The following is a 15,102-nucleotide window of genomic DNA, read 5'->3' on the forward strand; positions in this document are numbered from 1 at the left end:
ACTAATACAATAAAACTTATATTGTATTAGTTTGAAAAATGATCATATAGGACAAAACTGCAATAATGATAGTTACAAATTCATTTTTCATGAAAACCCTGACTTTCTTCCTCACATGCAGCACAAATAAACTAATTTGGAGTCAAAAAATGTGCATATATAAACAATAAAGTATTTTATTCTAAAACAAATGACAAAGGTTTTTTTGATCGAATGTTACATAAAAAAGTCATTTAAATAACTGTTTTGTAAATATATTGCAACCAATCTACTATAACTATATCTCCAACCTCTCTCATTTCGGATTCCAACAATGTTGAATGAAAGAGAGTCAGATATTCTATGGCAGTTTAAAAAGGTAAGCATTTGATATTCATCAACAAACACAAAGTACTCTAATTTTTTTATTTATAAATTACTGAATTATTACACTCTTACTACTTCATATTGTCAGAATCATTTTTATTATGAATCTTCATATGATTATACAACGAACCAGATTGTGTAAATTTGCAACCACAAATAGAACAACTGTATGGTTTATCTCCCGTGTGTACTCGACTATGAATTTTCAACTGAGTTGCATCTCCAAAATACTTTAAGCAAATTGGGCATGGGAAATTCTTCTCACCTGAAATGATAATTTTTATCACGGTTTTCAAATACTAGAAACTTTGTTAAATTCCATGAACCATTTTTTGAATTTATATCCATAAAAGTAAAATTTGTATACTGGATATATATTCAAAAACAATGGACAAAATTTTAAAATTCCGTTTAATAGCAAAATAATAATGATGGCATGCTTGAATAAATAATACAAGTTGATTACAGGCACCATATATGCAAATACCAGAAGGCTGGCTTTATAGCGGACGGTAGCATGTCGGTGTTAGAAATCACACGTTAAAAGGTAAGACCTCGTTAGTCCTTAGCTCGCACAAGTTTCGACTTCTGAGAGATGTAGTTCGTAGGGGTGCGACAGCTGGTTAACGGAAAAACAGATTTTAAACAGATGCTATACAGACACACTAGCCTGCCTTTCTCCCGTACACTCTGCACCACACTGTCAGCAGCTATTATAGAAATCGTAGGTCTAATGTCTTCACATTGCACAAAACAAGTATATGCAAGGCGAAGTATAATACTGGCTGACCCTGAAAGTTACAGCATTCTGAGAATGACCTCCGACTCAATACCTCCTGATGCAAGGCTTGCGACCTGCTTTATACAGTTCTTATCTTGAGTACAGGGAACTGGATCCTCCAGTAAGAGGAAATACTGAGAGATGTAGGTGTATATATGGACGCAGACCCAAGACAGAGATATAAATTTGCCTAGGGACTATGGTCTGGTCCAGATTTCTGGCCACACAGACCTTAAATGTAATGAAGCTGCTGACTTTCTTATGAGGAGGAGTGCTGCAGCCAGAACATGCCATTGGCCTTCTTTTAGGCTTTGCAAAATAAACTCTGAATATGTGTACCACAAGAAGAGTTTCAGACTCCTGGCAAAATATACCAGGATTGGTCCATTTAAAGATATTTGTACATACTTTAAAATACATTTCCAAATGATTGTCTAATATACCTACTTACAGGTCACGATCATCTGAATCGTCATATAAAGAAACTTGGACCGTTGTTTTTATTCAGAAGATAAAGAATCAGCAGAGCACATACCCCGCACATACTTCCCCTCCGCAGACCGAATAAGACTTTCACAGTTTGGCAGAGTTTCACCATTTCCTTCTGAGCTGAGATGTCACAGTCCAAATAAACTAATCAGCTCCATCAAGAAGATGGACTTATTTGGTTGAGTTTGAATAGGTGTGAGCCATAATAAACCCACAAGGGTTGCAGTGGAGGGCCGAATAGACCCACTCACTTTGAATCTACTTACCTACCTATATGAAAATACTACCGGAACTGAAACAGTATTCAAAGAAATATATGACCAAAAAGAAGTTTCTGGATATAAAGAGAACCTGCCCATCGACAGACATCAACTAAATCGATATAGTATGAGTGTAACCTCTCCATGTCCAGAATCCATTATCATAATATATTTTACACATTTGGTTCAAAAACGTTGAAGTATCCTGCAAGATAGTGAAAAACTGGATTCACTTCACTATAACATGTAGTCAAGTTAAGTATGAATAGAACAGATTATCGTCAGAAGGGAGTCAGGACAATTCCTGCAGTCCCTTTCTTTTCCCCGAGACTGAAGGCGTAAGGTTATCACTCATGAATGACCTTAAAACTCTGCCTCATATATAGTATATGTATTTTTTTTACTACTCCCAAAGCATCTTAGGGATTTTTTTTGTTTTCTTGTATATACTTATATACAATTTCAATGATAAAATTCGATTATAGAAAACTAATTATTTTTTTCAAGCTTTCAACACCGTTTAATGCCTTCCTCTTAGACAACTTGACAACAATTTGATGTAATAAAAAAAAATTGAAGTGATTACCTGAGTGAGGTTATTCACAAAGATTGGAATCTCTAATGAAAAAGAAAAACATTCATTGATTGTGACTGATCAAATTTTGATTAGAGAGTGATTCAAATTTGTCTTTTTCTTTTTGATATTCCAAAATATAAGTATATATCTGTGAGAATATTTAAGTCAGTTCGTTTATTCATCGACATAATCAAACTACATCAATGACTGCAACCCCACGAAATTATTTATATATTTGATCTTATCAGTCACAATACTTCTATTACCTGTAGTTCAGATTGCATTTCATCTAACGTTTTTTGTTGTTTAGTTTTTCAACTTAATGGGAGGAATGATAGTCATACAAAATGTGTGTTGTAAGTAAGTAGGCAGATTGAGACCTTAGTTTGGCCATACTTTTCAGTTCTTGACAATGGATTTAAAACCCAAATCGAACCGAACAACAAAAAACTTACACAAACTACAGTTTCACAGATTTCTTACCGCATAAACCTATCCGAATATATATATCTTTCTGATTCAGACCTCAACAAAGAGATTCATCGTTAAAAATCAATCCCTACATCAGGCTTTTCAACACCCCCAAAAAAATCAACTCAAACTTGAGTAACTGTTTAGAAAAAAAAACTGTTTTTCCATTAATCAGCTGTCGCCCCCATACGAACGACAACTCTCAGAAGTTGAGAAACTTGTGCGAGCTAAGGACTAACGAGGTCTTACCTTTCAACGTGTGATTCCTATCACGGTGGCAGAATCATCCCAGCTTCAACAAAAGCAATGATTTTAACAACGTCACAAAAGCAAAAATAGATTATTATATCAAAAGTCACTTCGACTGTTGAAAAGGGCAAAATTGAACCTGTGGAGAAATTTAAATATTTGAAATTCATAATCAACAGTTATTTGTTATTAAAATTCCACTTCAACTACATTTACAGAAAGATGACAAAAAGCCTTATTTTTTTAAAAGATAACCTAGCCATTTTTGGACTCTACTATATTCCTATGATTACCAAAAATCTCTGCACTCCAAAAGTTGCAAAATAGTTAAATGAGAATAATTTTGAAGTGTAAAACACATATTTCCACTATGATAGATATATTACATAGGTATGTGATGAAGAAATTCACCATTATCCAACAAGAAGAGAAATTGATGTACATATTCATAGATGCAGGTTGTCTAAATATTTTCTAAATATAATGGATTGCCACAGTTGAAAAACAATATGTTGAAACTTATACATTCCAGTGGATAAGTAAAGTCAATTTTTTATTATCAACATTCAATCATTTTTAAATTGAAGAGGAATATTATTAATGATACTACTCTACATCTCTGTTGCTACTTGAAAATTTCTTTGTTTTTTGTTTTATAGTATATCTAGACTTATAGGTTTCCATGAGCGTATATTAGTACTTCTAAATAAAAGGCAGTTATTCAATGTATCTGTTTATGTTTGATTTTCGCCGCATTTGAATCCCCTGTATTTTTCACGAAACTTTGACAACACTGAAGAAAAAAATAAGGTTCAGCTTGGTTCGGCACCATAGACAGATCTATTATAATCTACATGAACTTATCTATCTACAGGGACTTATTTTCCAATTTACAAAAATTACGAGTGCCAAATAATCCCAAGGAATCAATTTAAGCACTCACAGCTAGGAAAGATGAGTGGATGGGTTTGAATTGTTTTCACTAAACCTTTTCATTTTTTTATTATGACTATTTTCAATTTCTTAGGAGCTGGTTCTTCTTGTTTTGTGGTGAACTTCATAACAATATGAACACTAACACATCCCTTTATTGCATTGCCTGTTACTATGGTATCATTTATGTAGCCCTATTCTATTCAGGTGTCCCCTAAATAGACTGTGTCACGTAAGATGTTCTGTAGTAGTTCTGATGAGAACCCTGCTTTGTTGAAACAGTTTTTCAGTCCTCTTCATGAAGGTTTTATTTTGTGTATTTTCAGCTGTATTCTTTATATTTCCTATCGGCAGTTTCACAAAAGCTTGGTTGTTTATTAATGTATTATTTGATGGATGCTGTACATCCTATATATTACATTAGAGTTCAATTCTGATGTAAGTTCTAATTTAATTCACCTGAATGAAAACAAGTATTTGTCTCATTATACCAGAAATTACTACACTAATAAAGAACACAATAGTTCAACTGAAAACCTTACCAGTATGTGATTTGAGATGTGCACTTAACTGGCTACAGGTTTTATATGCTTTGTCACAATCAGGTAGTTTGCATTTGTATGGTCGTTCTCCTGTGTGAGTACGTAAATGTTTTTTTAAATCACCACATGTTCTCAATCCTCTGCCGCAGGTGGGACACACAAATTTCCTTTCCCCAGTATGTGTAAGTGTATGAGCTGCTAAACCAGAACCACCAGCAAACTCCTGAAAAAGATTTTCATCAATTTAGGCCGTATATTGAATATATAAAAGGATTTTTTTGAATCTGAATATTCAGGCATCCACTAAACATATTGAATTTTTTAAATGTTGGTGTGTATACCAGAAACTGATATTTGAGTGAGATGAATTACTACACAAATACTCCAGCTGCAGCAAAATTGATTCTTACTTTGAAGGATTTAAAGAGTGTTTTACTAAAGTACAATAATAATAAACATACCTGTCTTTCGATTTGTCTAAAAAACTTGTCATATTAAAATAATGAGCCTTTTTCCTGAGAATAGTACAGCGAACGTGTCACGAGAGGCAGCACTAGTAGTAGGGACAAACATAAACTATTCACATGTAAAACAGTGTTATTTACGTAATATTAATTGATTATTTAAAAATATAAATCTGATATAAAAAATTATTTTGTGCTAGTATAATGCCAACAAAGCATTGCTGTTTTGCGAATTGTACGTCGGATAATTGATATCCGGAAGAAAATGTGTTTTTTATACCATTTATAAACCCTCATATTAATGAGGTTAGATGTAAGAAATGGATACATACTTCGAGGAGGGTGGATTTAACAGTGCAAAAAATTAATAAATAATCATATGTATGCTCTAAACATGAAATGAGTAGTACATTTTTCATAGTTAATTATTTACCATTGATTAGAATGAGATATAACCTCAATCGTTTACTAAATCATATTCAATTGAATTTATTTCATTACCATCTATATTTGATTCATATTTCACTCGGAAATAAATCTGAAATTCATAATTATTTTTAATTTTTACTAGAGTCTGTATACTAACCTGTCTATTAATTCACTTTTTTTTCAGTTACTTTTAAATTACGGCATGCAAGCCAACGTTTTAATGGTACAACATTGTTATCTTTTCCAGTTGCAAATTTTAGTTTTGCTCCAGGAACATATTCTCCCGTTAAAAACATTCTTTTTTAATTTTTAATTGTACTTTACCATATGTTTATATGAGGATTAGGCAGTGTTTGTCCCTACCGAACTACTAGCGCTGCTAGTGAGTGATTTTTCGTACTTCATAAAAAAGGTTCATTCCAGTTCATCTATTGCAAGGATGAAAAAAAAGTGATGTTTTTGTATTGAATAATTAATCAGAACGTTACAGTATCAAAATATCGCACGCTAGTGGTCACTTAGCAACATGTCATTAGGTGAACTGTAAGTACCAATAATCAGACTCATAAATGCGGTAAGAGAAGCTAAGTCCATATACATTATAGATTTCAATGGGTATTTCAAAAATATTTTGAGAAAAATAAGATGTTTTGTTTTTTATGATCTAGTATGGAGCAATTTTCATTATGGAGTCCCAGGATTTTTTAATGAAGATTTATGATTATTTTCCATCAATTTTAGTAGCCACTATCATATCAAATTGAGCCATCACGACACTATTTCTGGACGTCTCTCTTTGGAAAAATATCATCAAAGTCAGGTCATATAATTCCTCAAAATGTCTCCAAAAATAAGAGGCCATTAACTCCAAAAATCTCTTGAAAATTTGTGCAGGTAGATGTGAATATCCATTCCTTCATTCAAGTGTTTGTAAAAAGATACAAGTGTTGTTTGAAAACCCATCACCAGCACCATGTAAAAAGACACATATATTTCTAGGCGTTTCTATTCAAAAAATCGTAATCAACATTCGGTCACTGAAAAATTTATTTCGATAAGAGTCTAAATATGTTATTGCTATTACATGAAAAGACAACGAGAAAATCCATATAAAAAACGAAACATACCATTGTATATACTTCAACTTGAACTCAAAGAAATGCATAGGTATTCTAGATACTAAGAATATAGGTTCCTACTTTTCTGAGACATCTCTGACGAAGAATTGTATAACTTGAATCTGATGTTTTTCCACACGTGTGTATGTATTTCTGGGGAAGTATCAATCAGATAACAGATATCAAGAAACATTGCAACGGTTAACTAGTTCTGCACCAGATAGGCTAGAAATTCAGGTTGACTTGAATGAATTATGACAAAAATGAACAACCTTTTCTGAGTAGGTCGATTTTGGAGAATCCTTTTGGTAATCTCACTGTTTGTTTCATGTCGGAAAAGCTTAACAAGCTCGTCAATGAAAATAAGCATATTGAAGGTGAATTGAACATTATCAAACGTGAAAACATTGATGGGATTTGAAAATTAAAAAAAACCTAATGCAGTTCAGAAATTCCAAAATTGAAAAAGGAAAGACAAAGTAATAAATAATACTATCTACTAGAGAATGATTGTAGCATGCAGAATGAAACCTACTGAAAATTAAGTTGTTTTGGTGTGCTTAAAAAACAAAACAAAAAAGTGTATACAGTAGAGAGTGGAGAGTCCACGTCAATAACAACAACAAAAAATCACAGCAAATGAAAAAATTGTATCTGTGAAAAAAAGGAGAATCTCTAATAATCCCTTTAACTCCTTCAGAAATTCCCAATACATAATAGATTATCTATGAATGAACTTGATGAAAATCTATAACACTATCCATGATAATAATTATTGAATTTTCACAATAAATTTCATTTAAAACTTCAGTATTCATATAAAAGTAGCTGTTTTCAAAAATATTTTTCTTTCGTGTAAATCAATGTTAATATGAAAGCAGCTGCTTCGAGAGAGCTTTTTTCTTCCAGTTTGTGTCTGAAAGTTACTTCTTTGCATGATATACATATATTTGTAAAGATATTATTTTGAAATTGATACAATTTACCTTGGCACATATATCACAACGATATGGTTTCTCTTTGGAGTGATGAACCCTAGTATGCATTTTGAGTTGTGTTGATGTTGAAAAACGACTTCCACATTCAGCGCATACAAAAGGTTTGTCACCACTGTGTGTTCTCAGATGAATTTCCAATGGAGATGAATAAATGAAACCTTTACCACAAATCTTACATTTGAAAGGTTTCTCTCCTGAAATGAAGAGCAGTAATATTATTAAAAGGCTTATTTTCTAAATTTTTTCAGAAAACAGAGACCTATTGTAGACCGTAAAATATCTTGCTAATAATAATAATATTTACTCCTCTTGTTGAAAAGTATAAAAACCCTTTTACAAATCAGTAGGATGAAAATGTCCATGAAGTGTAAAACACACTTATAATACAATGACAAAAATTAGTAACAGTCTAACATATATTACAAAAGGTAAATCAATACTTGAAAACTAGGTAACATGGTAGGATGGATTAATGATGTGCAAAATGTTTTCGATGGTATGACATATTTTTTAATAGGTTTTCAATCGTACTTTGAACATCAAAATATTGGGTGACTCTTTTATTGCCATGTCCAACTTATTCAGGTTCAGAATAAAGATGTTTTTTCAGAAAAACTGCGGTTCAATAGGTGGCACTTGTTAAGTTTTTCGATCTAAGTTGAGTAGTCGAACTGAAACAATAGAAAACTGCTAATATCCCTCATGTTATAAAGTTTAAAAATGCCCATTTACCATTATAGAGGATCTGGCAAGGTTGGAATTGAAAACATTTGAAAGCCTGGTAAAAGTTCCTCTCCGGCCATGAAGTTATTGCACCATTACTGGAAGGGCAAAATCCCGAGATGTATTCAGGATTTTCAGTAACCTTTGGGGTTATTGCTCTTTCCAAGCATTCATACTAATAATATCTTATAATTTATTGGTTGAATGTCATTGTTATGTATTTGCAAGTTCAACTGCAGATCATTTTTTGACCATTATTGCTTTGAATTTGTCGCTTCTGAACATACAATCAAAAAGATCGAATTTTCTGCCTCCTTGGAACATGACATACGAAAAAGGTTTTCCTATCTTTATTCCAAAATTAAACAGAGCTGATATTTTCTTAAGTTTTGGTTACATATGTAACTCAAAAATATTCTCAGAAATTTAATTTTAAAAAAACTGTACACTGTCACAATACCTACAACGTACACAAATTCTATCATTCAAAGCTCTTGGAAATTTATCGAGAAACTCGAGTCAACCTCTGTCACAAAGTAAAGGTGGAAAATTCGACTTTTCTCACTGCGGGATGAAAAGTTCGCTTTCTGTGTCCTATATGCGGAACAAAGGTGCCTCGTTCCCTCCCGGTTAGATAGCAATAACGCGCATGCTCATAACTTACTTTTCCTTTCGGTAACCTAGCGACGAATTGATTATCAAACTGTCTATGACAACTTGAAATACGTGACGACAGAAACAAAATACTGTTATGAAGGTAGCAAAAAGAATTACAAAGAAAACGAAATATTCACAAGTTCTGGCTCCCAATCAATGCACGAAAGAGACATTAGTGACAGCGGAAGAGCCAGAGAGTTTACTGAAAGGAAATACTATCAAGTATTTCTCAACGAGGCTCTGCTTTTTATGAAGATAAAGTAGAGTAGATTACCTTGAAAAAATAGAATATTATTTATTTGTTTCTTCATAAATTGATAAGTACAATTTGGAACCTCTGGCAAGAAATGAATCTAATGAAAACACTTTTTGGCGGTTTTCAATGCCTTGTGCCAGATATTTCGTAGATATGTTTTCTCTTTCTTTCTGTTGAAGTTCTCTTGGTGTTTGTGTATTTCTAGGGCTTCTAAATACATTCTGTTTGAATGATGATTTGACGTTGTTAGCCTCTTAGCCGGAAACCAACCAAACCATTGACGCCAGCTGTGGAGGCCTACATTCCCATATCAGCATTTTCATTCTGATGAGGAGAAATGTTTCCAATAGATTTGATCCTTCATAAGTAATTATGATACTTTTCTAAACACAGGTAAACCTTGGCATAGGAGGTGGCAGAAAGTCTATTCAACCCCCACTGTAACCCTCGAGACATTATGGTAGCTAGGATTGCCTTTTTTTCCCAATAAAAATTAGCATGTCTGGTCAAATCATAGAGTAGGGATGTAGAGAAGACAAGCAATAATGCAATTCTGTGCACAAATTAATGAGAACTCAACTATTGAATGCACCAATCACCAAAACATACTAATTAATGATCGAAGTATTTCACTCCAACACTATTTTCAATTAGAAGATAACAGACCACAAAAATGATTATCAGTCAGCGATTAGGGTCAGCGATTGACTTTTCAAAGAATTGGCATTGGAACACTCTTTTATGTTTGATATGTGTGCGCTTCAGGTTTTTTAATACTATCTCAAAAATGGAGAGTTTGGAAGGGAAGTCATAATCACCATTTCTTACAATACTTTCTTGAAAAAGATTTTCTCAACTCAGAGAAATAAATTCAACAAACCTGTATGTACTTTTTTATGCCTCCAGTAACTCCTAGGATTTGAATAAGATTTTTTGCAAGTTTCACAGGAGTACGGTCGTAATCCATTATGTTTCCTTAAATGTATCTGAAATACAATTCAACTTAAACTTCATACAACTTACAAGTGTCTGTCGTACCTTCAAGTCATAGCTATTTTTATATTTCTTTCCACAATCTTTACACTCTAGATTTTCAAAAACTCCATGGGTTTTTAAATGATTTTTCATGGAAATGGTATCCAAAAGTTCTTCATTACATATTAAACATAATTTGGTGTTTGAAGATTTAGAATCGTTTTTTACTGGTTCTTTCTCTCCAGGTGGTAATGATTTAAATTCAAAAAACTCTAAAAGAAAATAACTGAATGAACCAAACACTATTCAAAAATATATTTGTAAATAAACTTGATCAAACATAAATATTCTTACCATGATTGGATAAATCAGAAAATTCTATCTTTGGAGATTCTTCAAAATCATCACTTATCTGGAAAATGAAACAATGGCAATGACAATAGTTCTGAATATAAATGCTTTGAAATATTTGCACTACTCTCATGTCAAACTCCTTCACTTATTAGTAGTAGATTCTAGAAAGCCCCATACTTTGTAGACTAATTGTTTTTACGTTAAGAATTTTTTTGTCTTCTAAATTTTTAGTAAAAATTTCTAATTCCATGGAAACATGAATCAACTTTGTTATTTTGAATGTTTTACTGTATTTCTTCAATTTTGAAAATCATAATTTAAATTTCAGTATAAAATTTTAAATCCAAATTTTATTGATTTGGTTGTTTTTGTATTATTTGTTCATTAAAGAAGAATAATACAAATCATGAAATAACAAAAATTAATTGGCGCTCCGGGGCAACTTTGCTTTTTCAGCTGCAGTGTATGAATACTTCAAATTGTACTAGCGAAACATGTATTTTTAACAATTTAAGTAGATAACAAAAGGTACACACATCTTGCACAATATATAGTCAATGACTATTAAAAGTAAAATGCAAAAATAAACAATGACATACTTATCAAGTTTAGGGTGTGCCATAATTTTCGGAAAAGGAATGTCTCAAAGGAGAAGAAGACATTTCAATATTGAAGAGAAATCACATACTATAGTAAAGTAAGAGAGTGGAACTTCAAAAAAAGATTCAGCAAAGGAATTCGCTGTACTGCATTTTCAATGATTTGGAAAGAAATGGCGAAAATCAAGACACTTTAATTACATTGTCAATCACCTTCAAACAAACGTTAATTACTCTTATTAGTTTCTTGGGACTGATAATAGCCTTTATTTAGCACAAGACTAATTCACTTTAAATATAAAGTACAATAAAATAAATTGCACTTTTAGTATGAATATAATTCGAATTTAACAGTAGATGAAATGGTTTATGAAAATTTTCACATACAATGAAAACTTCACCAGTTATTATGACTATTGATTTTTACAGCCAAATGTTGGTGGTCCATTAGATGTAAAAACTGATTATAACTGTATATATGAACATAGAAATGGTTTTCAGAAACACTATGTAACCATGTTAGGGTGAATTCATTAATCCAGTCTTATATGGTAAATCGCATGTAGTAAGATTTCGTAGACAGTTCATCATTGATTTTCAGCGATAACATTCATAAGCAAGCATATACATATATTTATGTTTTTGTTCATAGTTGTAAATTTTCATTGCACAAATTAAGAACATGAAATTTTGACTTCAGACTGGTGCATGAATCTACCGTGAGTAATTATACTTGCATGTTCAGGCCCCATATTATGCCCTCAAAACAAATATATTTCATATCCAGAAATATTGATATGAATTACCTCGCTAGTATTCTCTTCCTTTATTGATACTTTGATACTTTGTTTCAAATAAATTTTTCGAACTGTCTTATCAGACTCTTCCACTTGACTTTTAAATTGATAGGCAATATTCATTTTATCAACACAATTATGGCATACAAATCTAGGTAGGTGTTCATCTTCATGAATCTAAAACAAGATAAATTCACTTCTTCTTCAGATTCCACAGAACATATCTACCTGGAGAGATGTTATTTCCATAATAATATTGGGGAAATGTCCATTAAAGAATTTTATTTTGGGTGAACCCCTTGTAAATTCAATCAAACACAATCTACAAATATCATCCCCATTATCTATAAACGCTGACATCATATTTAATATAAGTATATAAATGTCCGCTTTTTGCAGTTTAATATTCTCAGTGTGAGATTATCAGACTTTTCTTTGTGTTCCTTTCAGATCAATGGAATTATTCTGCTAAAAACTAAAAACTAGTGATGGGCTAATTCGAAATTCGAATTAGTAATGGGCTAAAACTCTAATTAACTGAAAATAATCGATAATTCGATTATCATAATAATTCGATATATCGATTCGATTGTCAAGATAATTCGAATTATTCTTCTTCTTCTAAATATATGATCGTTGTTTCATTATTCAGGCGCATTCGATCATAATTTGAATTATTTAACATTATTTTCATCGCAGAACTTGAACATAAAAATATAGCTGTTCTCGATTGCTTGTACCAGAATCACAACTGTTTTGTCATTTTCAAGTCAACCGCTAATGTTAGGTGCTTTTGTTTGCACTGATACTATTCCACATTAGCATTAATTTTATTCCAAAATTCAAACCTAGAACTTATTGAATGAGATGAACAATAATAATAATAATAATAATAAAGGTCTTTTATTAATGTACAGTTATATTCATACATGAGAACTAAAAAAGAAGTAAATGAGCGAGATTCAGTATGGCAATCGGCACTGGAAGGTACAGACTGACATCTGTTCTTCCACCTTAATTCACAAACTCAAAATAAGTTCTTGATATCTTTCACGTATAGTCAGTGGGCATACTTGAAGACTGGCTATAAATCAAATCATCTAAAAGAACAATTCGTTCAGGCCAGTCTCAACACCCTACACAGTAGGTTAATGGACTGACACCTATCAGAAAACAACTACTCCCCTGGCTAATACCACGAAGGGCGTTGGATTATATCCGACAGGTGTCAGTGCAGGATTCTTCACTGAAGTTATTCCTGCATATGCTGTTGGCGATACAACTGCCGCAATAGATTTTCAATTATTGGAACACACTTGCAGACCGGTTTCGGGCTGTTTGGCCACTCGTCAGTGCAAGGTAGTGTATATCATCAACATAAAGTCGATGATTTCCGATAATTGAAAATCGAATTCCGTCAGAGTATCATTCCTCGAACTAAGCTGAAGCATTGATAAAGCTATACAGTATTACAGTATAGCTTTAACCAGTACCACAGTAAAAGCTAACCGGTAGTATCACTCTCATTAGGACCTTTGATGTTTGTGCCTCACAGTTTCACTTATTTTGGACTACTGCGCATCCATATTTAATCGCCTGGAGTAGATTTGTTAGATGACATTTTATACACTGCTGAACAAGTGAATAATAGATATAAATTGCTCGACAAAAAATCAAATTTCATGGAAAATTAAATGGGTGTTTTGTAGTAATTCAGAATATTATGAAACGCTTTGAATTGTTTATTAAAATTGTTCCACATTTAACTCGCTCCTTGTCTGTTTGCTTAAAATTTTGAAAATAAGTTATCAAGGAGCTAAAGGAACTTGCAACTTCAAACATAGCACAGAACTGAATAAAATGCATGTATGAATAATGTGCAAAGTCGAAAAGCGTGTCGGAAAGTTTCTAACGATTGAAAAGAATTGATTTGCTTGTCCAACCCAGCCGGTCCTCTTAAGATATAACGACATTGAAAATACATGTATGCAGGTGGTAATTTTCAACTAAAGAATAATACTTATTGCTTTTTTACAAGTACCACTGCAAGTGTTCTCCTTGAAGAACATTGCACAAATAGATGCCAGATTTGCCTGCAGCTGGTCACCCTGCCCGTATCGAAACAAAATTTTGCTAGCTGGTTTTAGCTAGGATGCCCTTGAAACATCATTTTTGTTCTCTGAGGAACATTGCACAAGGATTTTTAAAGTAAAACTTCTCTACGCGCGCTTGACTTGGAGAGTAAGCTGGTGAATGTGTGATGAGAGCATTGCGAAAAATGTGATAGGGCGAGAGGCGAACATAGAAAAAGAGAGTTACGTTTCATATATTACTGTAGGGGCAAGAGACATGCGAGCTCTGAAGAATTAGAAGAAAACTATCATACGTTGCCACTAATTTTAGCAGATTTCAATGTTAATTTCACATCCGGAGATGGACAACTCTTGGCAAACTTTCTACAAGATACAAATGAATAATAACCGAAATGAGCCTACCACAAGACATGGAACAAAGTAAAGACACGCCCAAAGAAACCATTGTATGGCGAAACACATGTTGCGTTTTTTTGTTGAAAGGAAGTATCTTTTCATCATTGATAACAAATATTTTTTACCTTGTGTTTTTGCTACAAAAATTCAATACTCCTTTAACATCTTGAGTCATAAATTGATTTTCCATCATAGTGATCTGGTGGATGATTGGACCGACTTATTCAATCTATTAAAAAACTTGAATACCTTACTGAATACGTATTGAGCCCGAAATTAGAAACCACTTCCAACTTGATTTGAATTCATCTTTCTGGAAATTTGCGTTTATGATAATATTGCTATTTGGGATGAGGTAAAATTCCTTTATACTGGCTTTCGTTGTGCGTTGACAACTTCAATGTAACATTTTTAAAGATTATGAAAGGATAAAATTTGAGAGGGTTCATACTCTGCAAGCTGATTAAAATTGCTTTATCTTCAAGAGTAGACATAACATAATAATCTTGAGAAAACTGTCAAATGGAAACGTCAAAATATATACTCAATTAGGTTTTTAGAAGTGTTTTACCCTC

The 15,102-nt window shown here is 32.5% G+C and overlaps 1 protein-coding gene across 2 annotated transcripts; it reads right to left on the reverse strand.

The window, feature by feature from the left end:
* Positions 1 to 391: 391 nt before the first annotated feature.
* Positions 392 to 14,922, reverse strand: LOC111502026 (uncharacterized). Of its 2 annotated transcripts, none has more exons than XM_074172891.1 (8): positions 14,777 to 14,922; positions 12,048 to 12,215; positions 10,643 to 10,700; positions 10,352 to 10,560; positions 10,194 to 10,299; positions 7,666 to 7,871; positions 4,669 to 4,891; positions 392 to 631 (listed from the first exon to the last, which is right to left on the reverse strand). In XM_074172891.1, exons 2-8 carry the CDS (start codon positions 12,159 to 12,161, stop codon positions 438 to 440), a joined length of 1,110 nt encoding a protein of 369 aa, XP_074028992.1. In that variant the 5' UTR covers positions 12,162 to 12,215; positions 14,777 to 14,922; the 3' UTR covers positions 392 to 437. The 2 variants fall into 2 exon arrangements, with proteins under 2 accessions (XP_074028992.1, XP_023011743.2); XM_023155975.2 differs by lacking the exon at positions 14,777 to 14,922 and adding an exon at positions 12,267 to 12,586.
* Between the last annotated feature and the right edge of the window lie 180 nt (positions 14,923 to 15,102).

Source organism: Leptinotarsa decemlineata, unplaced genomic scaffold (genome assembly GCF_025532065.1).
Source record: "Leptinotarsa decemlineata unplaced genomic scaffold, Ldec_3_MD MMD2_tig00000199_RagTag_RagTag, whole genome shotgun sequence".
In the NCBI taxonomy this organism is placed as follows: Eukaryota; Metazoa; Arthropoda; class Insecta; order Coleoptera; family Chrysomelidae; genus Leptinotarsa; species Leptinotarsa decemlineata.